Source organism: Mobula birostris, chromosome 4 (assembly GCF_030028105.1).
Source record: "Mobula birostris isolate sMobBir1 chromosome 4, sMobBir1.hap1, whole genome shotgun sequence".
Taxonomy (NCBI): Eukaryota; Metazoa; Chordata; class Chondrichthyes; order Myliobatiformes; family Myliobatidae; genus Mobula; species Mobula birostris.
Window position 1 is genome coordinate 210,186,731 of NC_092373.1, and position 20,072 is coordinate 210,206,802.

The following is a 20,072-nucleotide window of genomic DNA, read 5'->3' on the forward strand; positions in this document are numbered from 1 at the left end:
GGGCCTGTACTGTGCTGTACTATTCTATGTTCTATTTAGCTAAAACAGCCGATCGGATATTGTCCAATATTCCATAAGACATTTTGATAGTTTGAATTATTTCAAATTCTCACTAAACTAAACATTGACGGAAGGAACGAACAACTGCTTCAAAATTTATATTGGAACCAAACAGTGGCCTCACCTGAATCATTTAATATCTATAGTGAAATGATTGTCAGAGAAATAGAAGACCTAGATGGGATAAAAATTGGAGGTGTTAACATCAACAATATAAGAGATGAAGACAATACCACCTTAACAGCAAGTGCTGCAGAAGGCCTACAAATCCTCCTGGACAAAGTAGTACAAACAAGTGCAGATTTTGGTCTAACCATCAACTGTATATAAAAAAAACAAATGCATGGTAATATCAAAACAGCAGGATACTCCCAACTGTCAATTGTACATCGGTAACCAAGAGATTGAACAAAAGACCAGCTTTAATTACTTCGGTAGCTTTATAACACAAGATGCTAAAAGTAAAGTAGAAATAAAAAGAAGAACTGCCATTGCCAAAACCAACTTCCAAAAAATGAAACATATTTTTACCAACAGACACATTTCTATGACAACAAGGCTTAGGCTACTAAAATGTTACGTCTGGTCAATCTTGCGGTACACTTCTGAAACATGGACTATAACACCAGAACTCCAAAGAAACTTAGAAGGAACAGAAATGTGGTTTCTTAGGAGAATGCTAAAAATATCATATAGAGATAGGGTAACTAATGAGACAGTACTCCAACGTGCCCATACAAAAAGATCTTTAATGTGAACATTAAATGAGAGGAAACTTAAATTCCTGGGTCATGCCATCAGAAAGGGAGAAATAGAATGCCTCACATTACAAGCCGTATGCTTTGGAAATGCGGAAGAGGAAGGCAAAGAAGAAAATATATGGATGCTGTGAAAGAACTAACAGATCTAAGTGTGCGAGATATCATTGACGCTGCGTGGGATCGTTTGATGTGGAAAGCCTTGATCGCCCAAGCATGTAACGCACAAGGCAGATGAAGAAGAAGACATGTTTTACAAACAATGCATTTCAATGTTCAAGTTCAACGTAAATTTATTATCAAAGTGTGTTAACCAGATGTTATCGAACAATTCACAAAAATGTTGGCAAGGTAACTCAATGCCAACCCCTAGCCTGGGATAGGGGGAAAGAGAGAAAGAGAAATTGCCTTTCAACTCACGAGAGATCATAGGCCATCAACTTTTTGGTGTTGATGTTTCTGTAGCAGGAAATCTTTTTTACGAGGTCCAGTTGCTAGCTCGACGCTCAACCCAGCGCGGATGGAAAGCGCGTACGGGAGCCGGCTGGATTCGAACTCGGGAGCCTTCGCTCTGAAGTCCGGCGTTGATGCCACTATGCCACCAGCCAGCTAGCCTGGTGTAAGGAATGGGACCAATTCCAGAGGGGGAAGAGTGGGTGAGTCTGGGACTTTGTGAAGGAGCCATAACACCATCCTCCTCATTCCCCTTTCCCCTTCTCACTCTCCTCCCTCACACTCCACTGCATGTGTTTGTGTGTGTGAGAGAGACCTGTCTGCCCACTTCACCCTCCATCAACGATGAGCCCTCTCCCCTAACACACTCACACTCCCATGCACACAAGAATCATTGTAGGGTCAAATAACCCAAAAATCTTATGCCCTCACTCCTGCACCAACTCCTTAGCCACGTGGTAAACAGTATATTCTTCCTATTCCTGGCACATGGCACAAATCACAGTCCTGAGGTTACAGCCCTGGACGAGCTGCTCTTTATCTTAGCATCCACTCCCTGAACCCCCGTTGCAGAAACTCGTTACTCTACCAGCCCATATCATTGGTACCCACATGGACCACGACCTTCACTGTTCACCTTCCTTAGGAATGCTGAGCGCTCAACCCGAGATGTTGCAGATGCTAGCACGCAGGAGGCAACATAGCATCCTGGAATCTCATTCTCACCCACAGAGCATCCAGTCAGTTCCCTTCGCTAATGAATCACCTATGACTGCAGCTCACCTCTTCCTACCCTTCCCTTCTCAGTCTCAGAGCCAGAGACCCAATTGCTGTGACTTTCCTTTGCTAGGTCATCCCACCGTCTCTGTCAGTAGCTAAAGTGATATATGTGTTGTTCAAGGGGATGGGCACAGGGTAACACTACATTCGCTGTTTCCTCCTTTCCCCTTCCTGTCACCCAGTTTCCTGTGCCGTGCACCTTGGGTGCTACTGCCTCTCTATATGTCCTACCGATCACCCTTTCAGCCTCCCAAATGATCTGGAGTTCATGCAGTTCCAGCTCCAACTCCTTAATGTGGATTGTTCGGATCTGCAGCTGGATGCCCCTCTCACAGCTGCAGTTAACAAGGACATAGGAAGGTCCTCTGCATTCCCACATCCCGCAAGAGAAGCTTTCCAATCTCCTGCCTGGCATCTCCACTGTTCTAACTGAGCATATGTTCACATAAAAATTCTAGCTCCATCATGATTTTGCCTTCTCTGACTGAATTCTCTCCTCACTGAAACCTCAGAGGTAAAGTCTCAACGTCTCCGCTCCAACTCTGCCCTCTCCAACACTGGCCGCTCCACTTGACTACTACACTGCCTGACTTGATAATCAATGCTGAATGCTGATTGGCCACTGCTGAAAGCTAAAAAAAAACCTGCCCAGAAGCACTGCCATTAGTACACCATCAGCGAACCTGAGTGAATTACATCCTCTCAAGCTTCTGATCTCTTTGATTAATGATGGGTCAAAGCTCGGTAGGGTGTCACACGATGAATGACTGATTGGAACCCATCCCACATTCAGAGCAGGTGACCATCCTCACCACAGTGTGAATCCACCACTGTCTCTGCAGCTTGTATAAGTGTGTGAATGCCTTCCCACAGTCTGAGCAGGTCAACGTCCACTCACTGCCGAAAACAGCCTGGTGTGTTGGTAGGCGAGATGTCTGAGTGAATTCCTTCCCACAGTCTGAGCAGTTGAACAGTTTCTCCCCAGTGTGAACTCACTGATGTTTATTCAATTGAGATGTCTAAGCAAATCCTTTCCCACATTTAGAACAGGTGAGTGGCATCCCCCAGTGTGAATTCGTTGATGTACTTTAAAGTCTGATGACCGAGTGAATTTCTTCCCACAATCTGAGCAGGTGAACAGTTTCTCCCTAGTGTGAATTTGGGAGTGCTGCACAAGGTTGGATGACTGAGTGAATCCCTTCCCACATTCAGAGCAGCTGAACGGTTTCTCCCCAGTGTGAATTCGTTGATGCGCCTTCAGATGAGATGACTGAGTGAAACCCTTCCCACACTCAGAGCAAGTGAATGGCTTCTCTCCAGTGTGAATTCGGTAGTGCTTCACGAGGGTGTCTGACTTAGTGAATCCCTTCCCACATTCAGAGCAGCTGAACGGTTTCTCCCCAGTGTGAAGTCGCTGATGTTCAATCAGTCGAGATGACCGAGCAAATCCCTTCCCACATTCAGAACAGCTGAATGGTTTCTCCCCAGTGTGAATTCGCTGATGTGCCTTCAGATGAGATGACTGAGTGAATCCTTTCCCACATTCAGAGCAGCTGAACGGTTTCTCCCCAGTGTGAATTCGCTCATGTACCTTCAGTTGAAATGACTCAGTGAATCCTTTCCCACATTCAGAGCAAGTGAATGGCTTCTCCCCAGTGTGAATTTGGCAGTGCTTCACAAGGGAGTATGAATCAGTGAACCCCTTCCCACATTCAGAGCACGTGAATGGCTTCTCCCCAGTGTGAATTCGGCAGTGCTTCACGAGGAGAGATGAGTCAGTGAATCCCTTCCCACATTCAGAGCACTTGAATGGCTTCTCCCCAGTGTGAATTCGGCAGTGCTTCACAAGGGAGTACGAATCAGCGAATCCCTTCCCACATTCAGAGCATGTGAATGGCCTCTCCACAGTGTGAACTCGCTGATGTACTTTCAGATTGGATGACTGAGCAAATCCCTTCCCACATTCAGAGCATGTGAATGGCTTCTCCCCAGTGTGAATTCGGTAGTGCTTCACAAGAGAGTACGACTCAGTGAATCCTTTCCCACATTCAGAGCATGTGAATGGCCTCTCCCCAGTGTGAACTCGCAGATGCACCTCCAGTTGAGATGACTGAGTGAATCCCTTCCCACATTCAGAGCAAGTGAATGGCTTCTCCCCAGTGTGAATTCGCTGATGTCTCTGTAGTGTGGATGAACGAGTGAATTGCTTCCCACAGTCTGAGCAGGTGAACGGCATCTTTTCAGTGTGAACTCACGGCTGTTCATTCAGCTGAGATGATTGAGTGAATCCTTTCCCACATTCAGAGCAGGTGAATGACTTCTCCCTGGTGTGAACTCGCTGGTGTCACTGTGGTGTGGTTGAGTGTGTGAATGCCTTCCCACCATCTAAGCAGGTTACCGTCGTCTCACTGGTGAATTTTCAGATATATCGTTAGCAGCAGCAACAGATCAAATTGCTTCCCACAGTCAGAACAGGTGAAGCATCTCACTATGGTGTGAACTTGCTGATGTATCTTCAGGCTGGATGACTGAGTGGTTCCCCTCCCTCACACAGAGCGGGTGAATGGCCTCTCCCCACGGTGAACTCACTGGCGTGTCTGCAGGTCGGCTGTGAGTGAATCCCTTCCCACACTGAGAGATGGAGAATGATATCTCACTACAATCAATTCTCTGGCAATTCAGAAAGTCAGATGTTTGAATCTCTTGTACAATCAATGCAATTGAAGAACTGATCCCCAGTGAACAGACGCTGGTGTGTTCTCAGCACCCTGGTTCCAGTAGATAACACTGAGTTCAACAGAAACCTTCATTTCAGACACAAATACATTTCCAGCTGGGATGAGATACTTCTTCATCTCCAAGGATCGACAACAGATGTGTTGGTCTTGCAAAGAGAGCATTTGGAGACTCCTCATATATCCAGACAGAGTCGGCCTATGCACAACAGTGTTCTGCCATTTCAAACCTGTAAAAATATTTGAAAGGACATCAATGGGTGAAGAACAATTTTTCAGGTGAGATTTTAGTCCGTAGTCTGGCCTGTCTCCACCAATCTACCCTTTCCCCGTCACCCTCAATTTCCCGACTTTGCAAAAATCTATCCAACCTTGTCTCAAATACATTCACTGAGGTAGCCTCCACTGCTTCATTGGGCGGAGAAATCCACAGATTCAGCACCTTCAGGGAAAAGCAGTTCCTCCTCATCTCCATCCCAAATGCCCCGAACCTTAAGGTGATGTCCTCTATTTCTTGTCTCACCTACCAGTGGAAACAACTTTCGTGCCTCTATCTTATCTATCCCTTTCATAATTTTACATGTTTCTATAAGATCTTCTCTCAATGTGAGCTCTGGCATCATAACATTACCCAGTTCAACTCAAGTTGAGATATACCACAGGCTACTGTGGGAAGCGAGGGTGGAGATTGTTGACTCTTTGTATCATCAGTAGGGATGGGAAAAGTACCCGAGAATTGTTCAAGAAACGGAATAGAGGTAACCCAGGAAATTATAGACCAGTAAGTCTTGCATTAGTGCTGGGCAATTTGTTGGAGAAGATCCGAAGAGGGAGGGAGGGAAAAAAAAGGAAAGTTGCTACCAACGGCTGTCTTTAGGATCAGGACTACAGAGTGACGTGGGAGCTGAATTCTGAATGAAGGCATTTTTTTTTAAAAACTTCTTCGAGTGCAAGAAGGATGAGACTGCACAGGCGCGTGACGTCAACAGGACAGCGCGGAGAGTTTAAAAAGGAGACCACCCTATACAGCGGGCAGCTGTCGGAGCGGGCAGTGGAGTGAGCGGTAGCAGAGTGCAGGGCTTTGGCTTCAACGGGCTTCGGCGGTAAACGGGAGGAAGCGAGAACAAAGCACCAACTCTTTCTTTCTCACTCCCGTCTCCCCCACCCCACTTTCGCGAATCAGCCCAGACAAACAGGAACAGCAGGGCTCTCACAGCTAATGGTACAAGGTAACAGTTTAAAAAGTTCATCTGTTTTGCAAGGTAAGTGGGTGAGTAGACTTATTTTTCCTGTTTCAATCCTGTAGAATTAGACAGCATGCCTGCAGGGTTAGTGATTTGTTCAGGGTGTCAGGTGTGGGAATCCTGGGAGACCTCCAGCCTCCCTGATGGCCACATCTGCACCAGGTGCACCGAGATGCAGCTCCTCAGAGACCGGGTTAGGGATCTGGAGCTGCAGCTTGATGACCTACTGCTTATCAGGGAAAGTGAAGAGGTGATAGACAGGAGCTACAGGGAGGTAGTCATCCCTAGGCTACAGGGGTCAGAAAACTGGGTCACTGTCAAGCGAGGGAAGGGAAATGCCCGGATAGTGGAAAACACACCTGTGGCTGTCCCCCTCAGCAACAAATATCTTGTTCTGGATGTTGTTGAAGGGGATGACCTAACAGGGGACGCCCACGGTGACCGGGTCTCTGGCACTGAGCCTGGCACTGTTGTGCAGGAGGGAAGGATGGAGAAGAGGAATGTAGTAGTCATAAGGGATTCCAGAGTCAGGGGAATGGACAGGGGATTCTGTGAGCCTGATAGAGATACCCGCATGGTGTGTTGCTTCCCAGGTGCCAGGGTACGGAATGTCTCGGATTGGGTCCTGAATATTCTGAAGGGGGAGCGTGAGCAGCCAGTTGTCTTGGTACATGTTGGTACCAATGACATAGATAGGACAAAGGAGGAGGTCTTGAAGAGAGATTTCCAGGAGTTAGGAAGGAAGCTGAGAAGCAGGACCTTCAGGGTAGTAATCTCCGGATTGCTACCTGTGCCACGTGCTAGCGAGGGCAAGGATAGAAGGATCAGGCAGATGAATGTGTGGCTGAGAGACTGGTGCAGGGGGCAGGGCTTCAGATTCTTGGATAATTGGGATCTCTTCTGGGGCAAGCATGACCTGTTCAAAAAGGACAGATTACACCTGAACCCGAAGGGGACCAATATCCCAGTAGGAAAGTTTAATAGAGCTGTTAGGGAGTGTTTAAACTAATTTGGCAGGAGGATGGGAACCAGAATGACAGAGCGGAGGAAGGGGAAAACAGAAATAAATCTAAGATAGGGAGCAGTAAAGATGTCAGGAAAGACAGGCAGGTGATGGGGCAAATTTGTAGCCATTGGGATGAGTTGCAGTGCAATAAAGTTGCAGTGAAATAAAAGCAAAAAGTACAAACTATTGGTCTTAAGGTGTTGTACTTAAATGCACGCAGCATAAGGAATAAAGTGGATGATCTTGTCATACAGCTACAGATTGGCAGGTATGATATTGTGGCCATCACTGAGACCTGACTAAAGGATGCATGTCTCTGGGAGCTGAACGTCCAAGGATACACGGTGTATCGGAAGGATAGGAAGGTAGGCAGAGGGGGAGGCATGGCTTTATTGGTAAGAAATGATAATAAACCATTAGAAAGAGGTGATATAGGATCGGAAGGTGCAGAATCTTTATGGGTTGAGCTAAGAAATAGCAGGGGTAAAAGAACCCTGATGGCAGTTATTTATAGGCCTCCAAACAGCTGCAGGGATGTGTACTACAAATTACAACAGGAAATAGAAAAGGCTTGTCAGAAGGGCAGTGTTATGATAATTGTGGGGGGTTTTAACATGCGAGTGGATTGGGAAAATCAGGTCGCCACTGGATCTCGAGAGAGAATTTGTAAAATGTCTGCGAGATGGGTTTTTAGAACAGCTTGTTGTTGAGCCCACTAGGGGATCGGCTGTACTGGATTGGGTATTGTGTAATGAACCGGAGGTGTTTAGAGAGATTGAGGTGAAGGAACCCTTAGGAGGCAGTGATCATAACATGATTGAGTTCACTGTGAAATTTGAAAAAGAGAAGCCGAAATCTGATGTGTCGGTATTTCAGTGGAATAAAGGAAACTACAGTGGCGTGAGAGAGGAACTGGCCAAAGTTGACTGGAAAGGAACACTGGCGGGAAAGGCAGCACAGCAGCAGTGCCTGGAGTTTATGCAAGAAGTGAGGAAGGTTCAAGATAGGTATATTCCAAAAAAGAAGACATTTTCGAGTGGAAAAAGGATGCAACCGTGGCTGACAGATGAAGTCAAAACCAAAATTAAAGCAAAGGAGAGGGCATACAAGGAAGCAAAAATTAGTGGGAAGACAAAGGAGAGGGAAGTTTTTGAAACCTTACAAAAGGAAACTAAGGTCATTAAGAGGGAAAAGATTAACTATGAAAGGAAGCTAGCAAATAATATCGAAGAGGATACTAAAAGCTTTTTCAATTATATAAAGAGTATAAGACAGGTGAGAGTAGATATAGGACCGATATAAAATGATGCTGGAGAAATTGTAATATGTGATATGGAGATGGCAGAGGAACTGGAAGAGTATTTTGCATCAGTCTTCACTGAGGAAGACATCAGCAGTATACCGGACACTCAAGGGTGGCAGGGAAGAGAAGTGTGCGCAGTCACAATTACGACAGAGAAAGTACTCAGGAAGCTGAATAGTCTAAAGGTAGATAAACCTCCTGGACCAGATGGAATGCACTCTCGTGTTCTGAAGGAAGTAGCTGTGGAGATTGCGGAGGCATTAGCGATGATCTTTCAAAAGTCGATAGATTCTGGCATAGTTCCGGAGCACTAGAAGATTGCAAATGTTACTCCGCTATTTAAGAAGGGGGCAAGGAAGCAAAAAGGAAATTATAGACCTGTTAACTTCACATCGGTGGTTGGGAAGTTGTTGGAGTCGATTGCCAAGAATGAGGTTACAGAGTACCTGGAGGCATATGACAAGACAGGCAGAACTCAGCATGGATTCCTCATAGGAAAATCCTGCCTAACAAACCTATTACAATTTTTTGAGGAAATTACCAGTAGGCAAGACAAGGGAGATGCAGTGGATGTTCTATATTTGGATTTTCAGAAGGCCTTTGACAAGGTGTCACACATTTGACAAGGTTCCACACGGTAGGCTTATTCAGAAAGTTAGAAGGCATGGGATCTGGGGAAGTTTGGCCAGGTGGATTCAGAATTGACTTGCCTGCAGAAGGCAGAGGGTGGTGGTGGAGGGAGTACATTCAGATTGGAGGATTGTGACTAGTGGTGTCCCACAAGGATCTGTTCTGGGACCTCTACTTTTCGTGATTTTTATTAACGACCTGGATGTGGGGGTAGATGGGTGGGTTGGCAAGTGTGCAGACGACACAAGGGTTGGTGGTGTTGTAGGTAGTGTAGAGGATTGTCAAAGATTGCAGAGAGACATTGATAGGATGCAGAAGTGGGCGGAGAAGTGGCAGATGGAGTTCAACCCGGAGAAGTGTGAGGTGGTACACTTTGGAAGGACAAACTCCAAGGCAGAGTACAAAGTAAATGGCAGGATACTTGGTAGTGTGGAGGAGCAGAGGGATCTTGGGTTACATGTCCACAGATTCCTGAAAGTTGCCTCACAGGTGGATAGGGTAGTTAAGAAAGCTTATGGGGTGTTAGCTTTCATAAGTCGAGGGATAGAGTTTAAGAGTCGCGATGTAATGATACAGCTCTATAAGACCATAAGACAAAGGAGCAGAAGTAGGCCATTCGGCCCATCGAGTCTGCTCCACCATTTTTATCATGAGCTGATCCATTCTCCTATTTAGTCCCACTCCTCCGCCTTCTCACCATAACCTTTGATGCCCTAGCTACTCAGATACCTATCAATCTCTGCCTTAAATACACCCAACGACTTGGCCTCCACTGCTGCCCGTGGCAACAAATTCCAGATTCACCACCCTCTGACTAAAAAAATTTCTTCGCATTTCTGTTCTGAAAGGGCGCCCTTCAATCCTTAAGTCATGCCCTCTCGTACTAGACTCCCCCATCATGGGAAACAACTTTGCCACATCCACTCTGTCCATGCCTTTTAACATTCGAAATGTTTCTATGAGGTCTCCCCTCATTCTTCTAAACTCCAAGGAATACAGTCCAAGAGCGGACAAATGTTCCTCATATGTTAACCCTCTCATTCCCGGAATCATTCTAGTGAATCTTCTCTGTACCCTCTCCAGCACATCCTTTCTTAAATAAGGAGACCAAAACTGCCCACAGTACTCCAAGTGAGGTCTCACCAGCGCCTTATAGAGCCTCAACATCACATCCCTGCTCCTATACTCTATTCCTCTAGAAATGAATGCCAACATTGCATTTGCCGCCTTCACTACTGACTCATCCTGGAGGTTAACTTTAAGGGTATCCTGTACGAGGACTCCCAAGTCCCGTTGCATCTCAACTTTGAATTCTTTCCCCATTTAAATAATAGTCTGCCCATTTATTTTTTCTGCCAAAGTGCATAACCATACACTTTCCAACATTGTACTTCATTTGCCACTTCTCTGCCCATTCTTCCGATCTATCCAAGTCTCTCTGCAGACTCTCCGTTTCCTCAGCACTACCGGCCCCTCCACCTATCTTCGTATCGTCAGCAAACTAAGCCACAAAGCCATCTATTCCATAATCTAAATCGTTGATGTACAATGTAAAAAGAAGCGGCCCCAACACTGATCCCTGTGGAACACCACTGATAACCGGCAGCCAACCAGAATAGGATCCCTTTATTTCCACTCTCTGTTTCCTGCCAATTAGCCGACGCTCTATCCACGTATGTAAGTTTCCTGTAATTCCATGGGCTCTTATCTTCTTAAGTAGACTCATGTGTGGCACCTTGTCAAAGGCCTTCTGAAAATCCAAATATACAACAACCACTGCATCTCCCTTGTCTAGTCTACTGGTAATTTCCTCAAAAAATTGTAATAGGTTTGTCAGGCAGGATTTTCCTTTAAGGAATCAATGCTGAGTTCTGCCTATCTTGTCATATGCCTCCAGGTACTCCGTAACCTCATCCTTGACAATCGACTCCAACAACTTCCCAACCACCAATGTCAAGCTAACAGGTCTATAATTTCCTTTTTGCTTCCTTGTCCCGTTCTTAAATAGCGGAGTGACATTTGCAATCTTCCAGTCTTCCGGAACCATGCCAGAATCTATCGACTTTTGAAAGATCATCACTAATGCCTCGCAATCTCCACAGCTACTTCCTTCAGAACACGAGGGTGCATTCCATCTGGTCCAGGAGATTTATCTACCTTTAGACTATTCAGCACCCTGAGTCCTTCTCTGTTGTAATTGTGACTGCGCACACTTCTCTTCCCTGCCACCCTTGAGTGTGCGGTATACTGCTGTCTTCCTCAGTGAAGACTGATGCAAACTACTTGTTCAGTTCCTCTGCCATCTCCTTATCTCCCATTACAATTTCTCCAGCATCATTTTCTATTGGTCCTATATCTACTCTGACCTGTCTTTTACTCCTTATATACTTGAAAAAGCTTTTAGTATCCTCTTCGATATTATTTGCTAGCTTCCTTTCATAGTTAATCTTTTCTCTCTTAATGACCTTCTTGGTTTCCTTTTGTAAGGTTTTAAAAACTTCCCAATCCTCTGTCTTTCCACTAGTTTTTGCTTCCTTATATGCCCTCTCTTTTGCTTTAACTTTGGCTTTGACTTCTCTTGTCAACCACGGTTGCATCCTTTTTCCACTCGAAAATTTCTTCTTTTTTAGAATATACCTGTCTTGCATATTCCTCATTTCTCGCATAAACTCCAGGCACTGCTGCTCTGCTGTCTTTCCCGCCAGTGTCTCTTTCCAGTCAACTTTGGCCAGTTCCTCTCTCATGCCACTGTAATTTCCTTTACTCCACTGAAATACCGACACACTAGATTTCGGCTTCTCTTTTTCTAATTTCACAGTCAACTCAATTATGTTATGATCACTGCCTCCTAAGGGTTCCTTCACCTCAATCTCTCCAATCACCTCCGGTTCATTACACAATACCCAATCCAGTACAGCCGATCCCCTAGTAGGCTCAACAACAAGCTGTTCTAAAAACCCATCTCGCAGACATTCTACAAATTCTCTCTCTTGAGATCCAGTGCTGACCTAATTTTCCCAATCTACTCGCATGTTAAAATCCCCCACAATTATCATAACACTGCCCTTCTGACAAGCCTTTTCTATTTCCTGTTGTAATTTGTAGTCCACATCACTGCAGCTGTTTGGAGGCCTATAAATAACTGCCATCAGGTTCTTTTACCCCTGCTATTTCTTAGCTCAACCCATAAAGGTTCTGCATCTTCCGATCCTATATCACCTCTTTCTAATGATTTAATATCATTTCTTACCAATAAAGCCACGCCTCCCCCTCTGCCTACCTTCCTATCCTTCCGATACACCGTGTATCCTTGGACGTTCAGCTCCCAGAGACATGCATCCTTTAGCCAGGTCTCAGTGATGGCCACAATATCATACCTGCCAATCTGTAGCTGTACAACAAGATCATCCACCTTATTCCTTACGCTGCGTGCATTTAAGTGCATAAAACTCTGGTCAGGCCACACTTGGAGTACTGTGTCCAGTTCTGGTCACCCCACTATAGTAAAGGTGTGGAAGCATTGGAAAGGGTGCAAAGGAGATTCACCAGGATGCTGCCTGGTTTCCAGAGTATGCATTAAGATCAGAGATTGAGGGAGCTAGGGCTTTACTTTTGGAGAGAAGGAGGATGAGAGGAGACATGATAGAAGTGTACAAGATAATAAGAGGAATAGATAGAGTGGATAGCCAGCGCCTCTTCCCCAGGGCACCACTGCTCAATACAAGAGGACATGCTTTAAGGTAAGGGGTGGGAAGTTCAAGGGGGATATTAAAGGAACGTTTTTTACTCAGAGAGTGGTTGGTGCGTGGAATGCACTGCCTGAGTCAGTGGTGGAGGCAGATACACTAGTGAAGTTTAAGAGACTACTAGACAGGTATATGGAGGAATTTAAGGTGGGAGCTTATATGGGAGGCAGGGTTTGAGGGTCGGCACAACATTGTGGGCCCAAGGGCCTGTACTGTGCTGTACTATTCTATGTTCTACGAGGCTACTAAACAAGATAAGAGCCCATGGAATTACGGAAAAGTTACATACATGGATACAGCGTTGGCTGACTGGCATTAAACAGAGAGTGGGAATAAAGGGATCCTATTCTGGTAGGCTGCCGGTTACCAGTGGGGTTCCACAGTGGTCCGTGTTGGGGCCGCTTCTTTTTACATTGTACATCAACAATTTGGATTATGGAATAGATAGCTTTGTGGCTAAGTTTGCTGACGATACGAAGATAGGTGGAGGTGCTGGCAGTGCTGCGGAAACGGAGAATCTGCAGAGAGACATGGATAGATCGGAAGGATGGGCAAAGAAGTGGCAAATGAAATACAATGTTGGAAAGTGTATGGTTATGCACTTTGGCAGAAGAAATAAACGGGCAAACTATTATTTAATTGTGGAAAGAATTCAAGTTCGGAGATGCAACGGGACTTGGGAGTCCTCGTGCAGGATACCCTTAAGGTTAACCTCCAGGTTGAGTCAGTAGTGAAGAAGGCAAATGCAATGTTGGCATTCATTTCTAGAGGAATAGAGTATAGGAGCAGGGATGTGATGTTGAGGCTCTATAAGGCGCTGGTGAGACCTCACTTGGAGTACTGTGGGCAGTTTTGGTCTCCTTATTTCAGAAAGGATGTGCTGACGTTGGAGAGGGTACAAAGAAGATTCACTAGAACAATTCCGGGAATGAGAGGGTTAACATATGAGGAACGTTTGTCCGCTCTTGGACTGTATTCCTTGGAGTTTAGAAGAATGAGGGGAGACCTCATAGAAATATTTTGAATGTTGAAAGGCATGGCCGGAGTGGATGTGGAAAAGTTGTTTCCCATGATGGGGGAGTCTAGTACGAGAGGGCATGACTTAAGGATTGAAGGGCACCCATTCAGAACAGAAATGTGAAGAATTTTTTTTAGTCAGAGGGTGGTGAAACTATGGAATTTGTTGCCACGGGCGGCAGTGGAGGTCAAGTCATTGGGTGTAGGGATTCAAGTTTTTGGATCTTTGGGACCTCTTTTGGCGCAGGCGTAACCTGTACAAAAAGGACGGGTTACACTTGAATCCTAGGGGGACCAATATCCTGGCAGGGAGATTAGCGGGGGCTACTGAGGTGACTTTAAACTAGAATGGTTGGGGGGTGGGAATCAAATTAAAGAGGCTAGGCGTGAGGAGGTTAGTTCACAACAGGGGGATGGGAACCAGTGCAGAGAGACAGAGGGGTGTAAAGTGAGGGTAGAAGCAAAAAGTACTAAGGAGAAAAGTAAAAGTGGCAGGCCGACAAATCCAGGGCAAGCATTAAAAAGGGCCACTTTTCAGCATAATTGTATAAGGGCTAAGAGAGTTGTAAAAGAGCGCCTGAAGGCTTTGTGTGTCAATGCAAGGAGCATTCGTAATAAGGTGGATGAATTGAAAAGTGCAGATTGTTATTAATGATTATGATATAGTTGGGATCACAGAGACATGGCTCCAGGGTGACCAGGGATGGGAGCTCAACGTTCAGGGATATTCAATATTCAGGAGGGATAGACATGAAGGAAGGGGAGGTGGGGTGGCGTTGCTGGTTAAAGAAGAGATTAACGCAATCGAAAGGAAGGACATAAGCCGGGAAGATGTGGAATCGATATGGGTAGAGCTGCGTAACACTAAGGGGCAGAAGACGCTGGTGGGAGTTGTGTACAGGCCACCTAACAGTAGTAGTGAGGTCGGAGATGGTATTAAACAGGAAATTAGAAATCTGTGCAACAAAGGAACAGCAGTTATAATGGGTGACTTCAATCTACATGTAGATTGGGCGAACCAAATTGGTAAAGGTGCTGAGGAAGAGGATTTCTTGGAATGTATGCGGGATGGTTTTTTGAACCAACATGTCGAGGAACCAACTAGAGAGCAGGCTATTCTGGACTGGGTTTTGAGCAATGAGGAAGGGTTAATTAGCAATCTTGTCGTGAGAGGACCCTTGGGTAAGAGTGACCATAATATGGTGAAATTCTTCGTTAAGATGGAGAGTGACAGAGTTAATTCAGAAACAAAGGTTCTGAACTTAAGAGGGGTAACTTTGAAGGTATGAGACGTGAATTAGCTAAGATAGACTGGCAAATGACACTTAAAGGATTGACGGTGGATATGCAATGGCAAGCATTTAAAGGTTGCACGGATGAACTACAACAATTGTTCATCCCAGTTTGGCAAAAGAATAAATCAAAGAAGGTACTGCACCCGTGGCTGACAAGAGAAATTAGGGATAGTATCAATTCCAAAGAAGAAGCATACAAATTAGCCAGAGAAAGTGGCTCACCTGAGGACTGGGAGAAATTCAGAGTTCAGCAGAGGAGGACAAAGGGCTTAATTAGGAAGGGGAAAAAAGATTATGAGAGAAAACTGGCAGGGAACATAAAAACGGACTGTAAAAGCTTTTATAGATATGTAAAAAGGAAAAGACTGGTAAAGACAAATGTAGGTCCCCTGCAGACAGAAACAGGTGAATTGATTATGGGGAGCAAGGACATGGCAGACCAATTGAATAATTACTTTGGTTCTGTCTTCACTAAGGAGGACATAACTAATCTTCCAGAAATAGTAGGGGACAGAGGGTCCAGTGAGATGGAGGAACTGAGCGAAATACATGTTAGTAGGGAAGTGGTGTTAGGTAAATTGAAGGGATTGAAGGCAGATAAATCCCCAGGGCCAGATGGTCTGCATCCCAGGGTGCTTAAGGAAGTAGCCCAAGAAATACTGGATGCATTAGTGATAATTTTTCAAAACCCGTTAGATTCTGGACTAGTTCCTGAGGATTGGAGGGTGGCTAATGTAACTCCACTTTTTAAAAAAGGAGGGAGAGAGAAACCGGGGAATTATAGACCGGTTAGCCTAACGTCGGTGGTGGGGAAACTGCTGGAGTCAGTTATCAAGGATGTGATAACAGCACATTTGGAAAGCGGTGAAATGATCGGACAAAGTCAGCATGGATTTGTGAAAGGAAAATCATGTCTGACGAATCTCATAGAATTTTTTGAGGATGTAACTAGTAGAGTGGATAGGGGAGAACCAGTGGATGTGGTATATTTGGATTTTCAAAAGATTTTGACAAGGTCCCACACAGGAGATTAGTGTGCAAACTTAAAGCACACGGTATTGGGGGTAAGGTATTGGTGTGGGTGGAGAATTGGTTAGCAGACAGGAAGCAAAGAGTGGGAATAAACGGGACCTTTTCAGAATGGCAGGCGGTGACTAGTGGGGTACCGCAAGGCTCAGTGCTGGGACCCCAGTTGTTTACAATATATATTAATGACTTGGATGAGGGAATTAAATGCAGCATCTCCAAGTTTGCGGATGACACGAAGCTGGGTGGCAGTGTTAGCTGTGAGGAGGATGCTAAGAGGATGCAGGGTGACTTGGATAGGTTGAGTGAGTGGGCAAATTCATGGCAGATGCAATTTAATGTGGATAAATGTGAAGTTATCCACTTTGGTGGCAAAAATAGGAAAACAGATTATTATCTGAACGGTGCCCGATTAGGAAAAGGGGAGGTGCAACGAGACCTGGGTGTCATTATATACCAGTCATTGAAAGTAGGCATGCAGGTGCAGCAGGCGGTGAAAAAGGCGAATGATATGCTGGCATTTATAGCGAGAGGATTTGAGTACAGGAGCAGGGAGGTACTACTGCAGTTGTACAAGGCCTTGGTGAGACCACACCTGGAGTATTGTGTGCAGTTTTGGTCCCCTAATCTGAGGAAAGACATCCTTGCCATAGAGGGAGTACAAAGAAGCTTCACCAGATTGATTCCTGGGATGGCAGGACTTTCATATGAAGAAAGACTGGATGAACTGGGCTTGTACTCGTTGGAATTTAGAAGATTGAGGGGAGATCTGATTGAAACGTATAAGATCCTAAAGGGATTGGACAGGCTAGATGCAGGAAGATTGTTCCCAATGTTGGGGAAGTCCAGAACGAGGGGCCACAGTTTGAGGATAGAGGGGAAGCCTTTTAGGACCGAGGTTAGGAAAAACTTCTTCACACAGAGAGTGGTGAATCTGTGGAATTCTCTGCCACAGGAAACAGTTGAGGCCAGTTCATTGGCTATATTTAAGAGGGAGTTAGATATGGCCCTTGTGGCTACGGGGGTCAGGGGGTATGGAGGGAAGGCTGGGGCGGGGTTCTGAGTTGGATGATCAGCCATGATCATAATAAATGGCGGTGCATGCTCGAAGGGCCGAATGACCTACTCCTGCACCTATTTTCTATGTTTCTATGTATTTAAGGCAGAGATTGATAGCCATCTGAGTAGCCAGGGCATCAAAGGTTATGGTGAGAAGGCGGGGGAGTGGGACTAAATGGGAGAATGGATCAGCTCATGATAACATGGCGGAGCACTCGATGGGCCGAATGGCCAACTTCTGCTCCTTTGTCTTATGGTCTTATAGACTTACGAGCATCATATTAGGGGTAGTCAGAAAGGCTTTGTCAAGGGCAGGTGATGCCTTATGAACCTGATAGAATTTTTTTGAGGATGCACATTGATGAAGAGAGAACATTGGATGTAGTGTACATGGTTTTCAGTCAAGACTTTTGATAAGGTTCCCCATACGATGCTCATTGAGAAAGTAATGAGGCAAGGATCCAAGGAGGCCTGTTTAGTGGATCCAGGACTGTCTTGCCCACAGAAGGGAAAGGGTAGTTATCGATGGTTTGTATTCTGCATGGAGGATGGTGACCAGGGATATTCTGCAACAATCTGTTCTGGGAGCCCTTCTCGTGTTTTTTTTAAAAGTGACCTTGATGAGGAAGTAGCAGGGTGCGTTTGTAAGTTTGTCGATGACACAAATGCAGGGGCTGTTGTGGATAGTCTGAATGGTTGTCAGAGTGGAGCGTGACGTCGATAGGATGCAGAACTGGGCTGAGAGGTGACAGATGGACACAACACTACAAGGCCTTCTCATGCCCAATTCTTGCTCTTCTCAGCCGCTTCTTAAGCTCCTTTCTTGCTTCCCTATATTCCTCAATAGACCCATCTGATCAAACCTCATGTATGCTGCCTTCTTCCACCTGACTAGATTTTCCACCTCAGTTGTCACCCATGGTTCCTTCACCCTACCATTCTTTATCTTCCTCACCGGGACAAATTTATCCCTAACATCCTGCAAGAGATCTCTAAACATCGACCACATGTCCATAGTACATTTCCCTGCAAAAGCATCATCCCAATTCACACCCGCAAGTTCTAGCCTTATAGCCTCATAATTTGCCCTTCCCCAATTAAAAATTTTCCTGTCCTCTCTGATTGTATCCTTTTCCATGATAATGCTGAAGGCCAGGGACTGGTGGTCACTGTCCCCAAGATGCTCACCCACTGAGAGATCTGTGACCTGACCCGGTTCATTAACTAGTACTAGATCTAGTATGGCATTCCCCCTAGTCGGCCTGTCCACATACTGTGACAGGAATCCGTCCTGGACACACTCAACAAACTCTTCATTTCACCCTTCAATCAACCTGTGACTTGGCTCAATTTGTCTCTGTCCTTTGGTATTATTTGAAGTTCTGGTCATGTTCCACAACACTACAAAGAGAACTTGTTACCACATGTCTGATCCTGGAGATTTGGTAATTACTGGGATCACCTAGCCCCAGCAGATTGACAATCATAAACCCATCAATGGCAATGCCAGTGACAATGATGGGGAGGGCAGTAGTTATTCTCACTGGAGTGTGGCACGCTTGTGATGCGAAAGCTACGTCTCTTGTCATCGATGACAAAGGTGTTTCATATCGTTATTTACCCAGAGAGGACTAAAGCTGACGGAAGGATTTATTTTACCATACAGCACTAATTGATATTTTCACTAACTAGAAAGTAGACTCTTCATCCGAGAGTAACTGGACACTATACTAATCCTTGGATTTACATAGCTGGAGGTCGGCAGTGTTTGGGATATACTCCACGGAGAAAACGCTAGCAGTGTCACCCATGGCTGTCTCTTTCCCCAGAAGCCCCCACGCAGAAGAAACCAGTCTATCCGCCATCCAATGACCCATCGATGCGCATGCGCCGCAAAATGGCGGCGCCGCCAGATCTCATCAGCCGGAATCTCCCCGTGGCTCGGGTATGGATCGTGGGGCTGAGAGGGAGGGAAAGGACTGGGACTATCCTGAGGTGCAGGACCAGTGTGGACGGAGATCATTGCAAATTTTCCTTCAATCGCGGCTCAGACGCCAATGATTAAGTTCCCGCCCGCTGCCCCGCTCCTACCTGCCTCCGATCCTTGAGAGCCTCTCGTCTATTGAGCGCATGCGCGGGATGCGGGATTGGTGGAACCCACCACGCATGCGCATTACTTTAAAGAGGGGAAAATCGATGACGCTGGAAGGTTGCTGGTGAACGCAGCAGGCCAGGCAGCATCTCTAGGAAGAGGCATAGTTGATATTTCGGGCCGAGACCCTTCGTCAGGACTAACTGAAAGAAGAGTTACTAAGAGATTTGAAAGTGGGAGGGGGAGATCCGAAATGTAGGAGAAGACAGGAGGGGGAGGGATGGCGCTAAGAGCTGGACAGGTGATTGGCAAAAGGCGTATGAGGCTGGAGAAGGGAGAGGCTCATGGGACGGGAGGACTAGGGAGAAGGAAGGGGGCAGGGGGAAGCCCAGAGGATGAGCAAGGAGTATAATGAGAGGGATAGAGGGAGAAAAGACTCTGAGTTGAGGAGTCTGACGGCTTGGGGGAAGAAACAGTTTGGTCTTGAGAGCCCAGATGCTTCGGTACCTTTTGCCAGATGGCAGGAGGGAGAAGAGTTTGTGTGAGGGGTGTGTGGGTTCCTTCACAATACTGTTAGCTTTGCGGGTGCAGCGTGTGGTGTAAATGTCTGTTATAGCGGGAAGAGAGACCCCGATGATCTTCTCAGCTGACCTCACTATCTGCTGCTGGTCTTGCAATCCGAAACGGTGCAATTCCCGAAGTGAAGCAGCTGCTCAGGATGCTCTCGATACATCGTCTGTATAATGTGGTGAGGATGGGAGATGTGGGAGATGGACTTTTCTCAGCCTTCGCAGAAAGTAGAGACGCTGCTGGGCTTTCTTTGCTATGGAGCTGGTGTTGAGGGACCAGGTGAGATTCTCCGCCAGGT

At 45.9% G+C, this 20,072-nt stretch overlaps 1 protein-coding gene across 1 annotated transcript; it reads right to left on the bottom strand.

Moving 5' to 3' along the window:
• Positions 1-496: 496 nt before the first annotated feature.
• Positions 497-19,236, bottom strand: LOC140196928 (uncharacterized). Its single transcript, XM_072256871.1, has 2 exons — positions 19,204-19,236; positions 497-5,016 (listed from the first exon to the last, which is right to left on the bottom strand). Exon 2 carries the CDS (start codon positions 4,285-4,287, stop codon positions 3,058-3,060), a length of 1,230 nt encoding a protein of 409 aa, XP_072112972.1. The 5' UTR covers positions 4,288-5,016; positions 19,204-19,236; the 3' UTR covers positions 497-3,057.
• Positions 19,237-20,072: the final 836 nt, after the last annotated feature.

What these genes read in the sequence shown, in the direction of transcription:
- LOC140196928 (XM_072256871.1), bottom strand. Translation starts at nt 4,287, where the DNA reads ATGCCGTTCACCTGCTCAGACTGTGGGAAGCAATTCACTCGTTCATCC.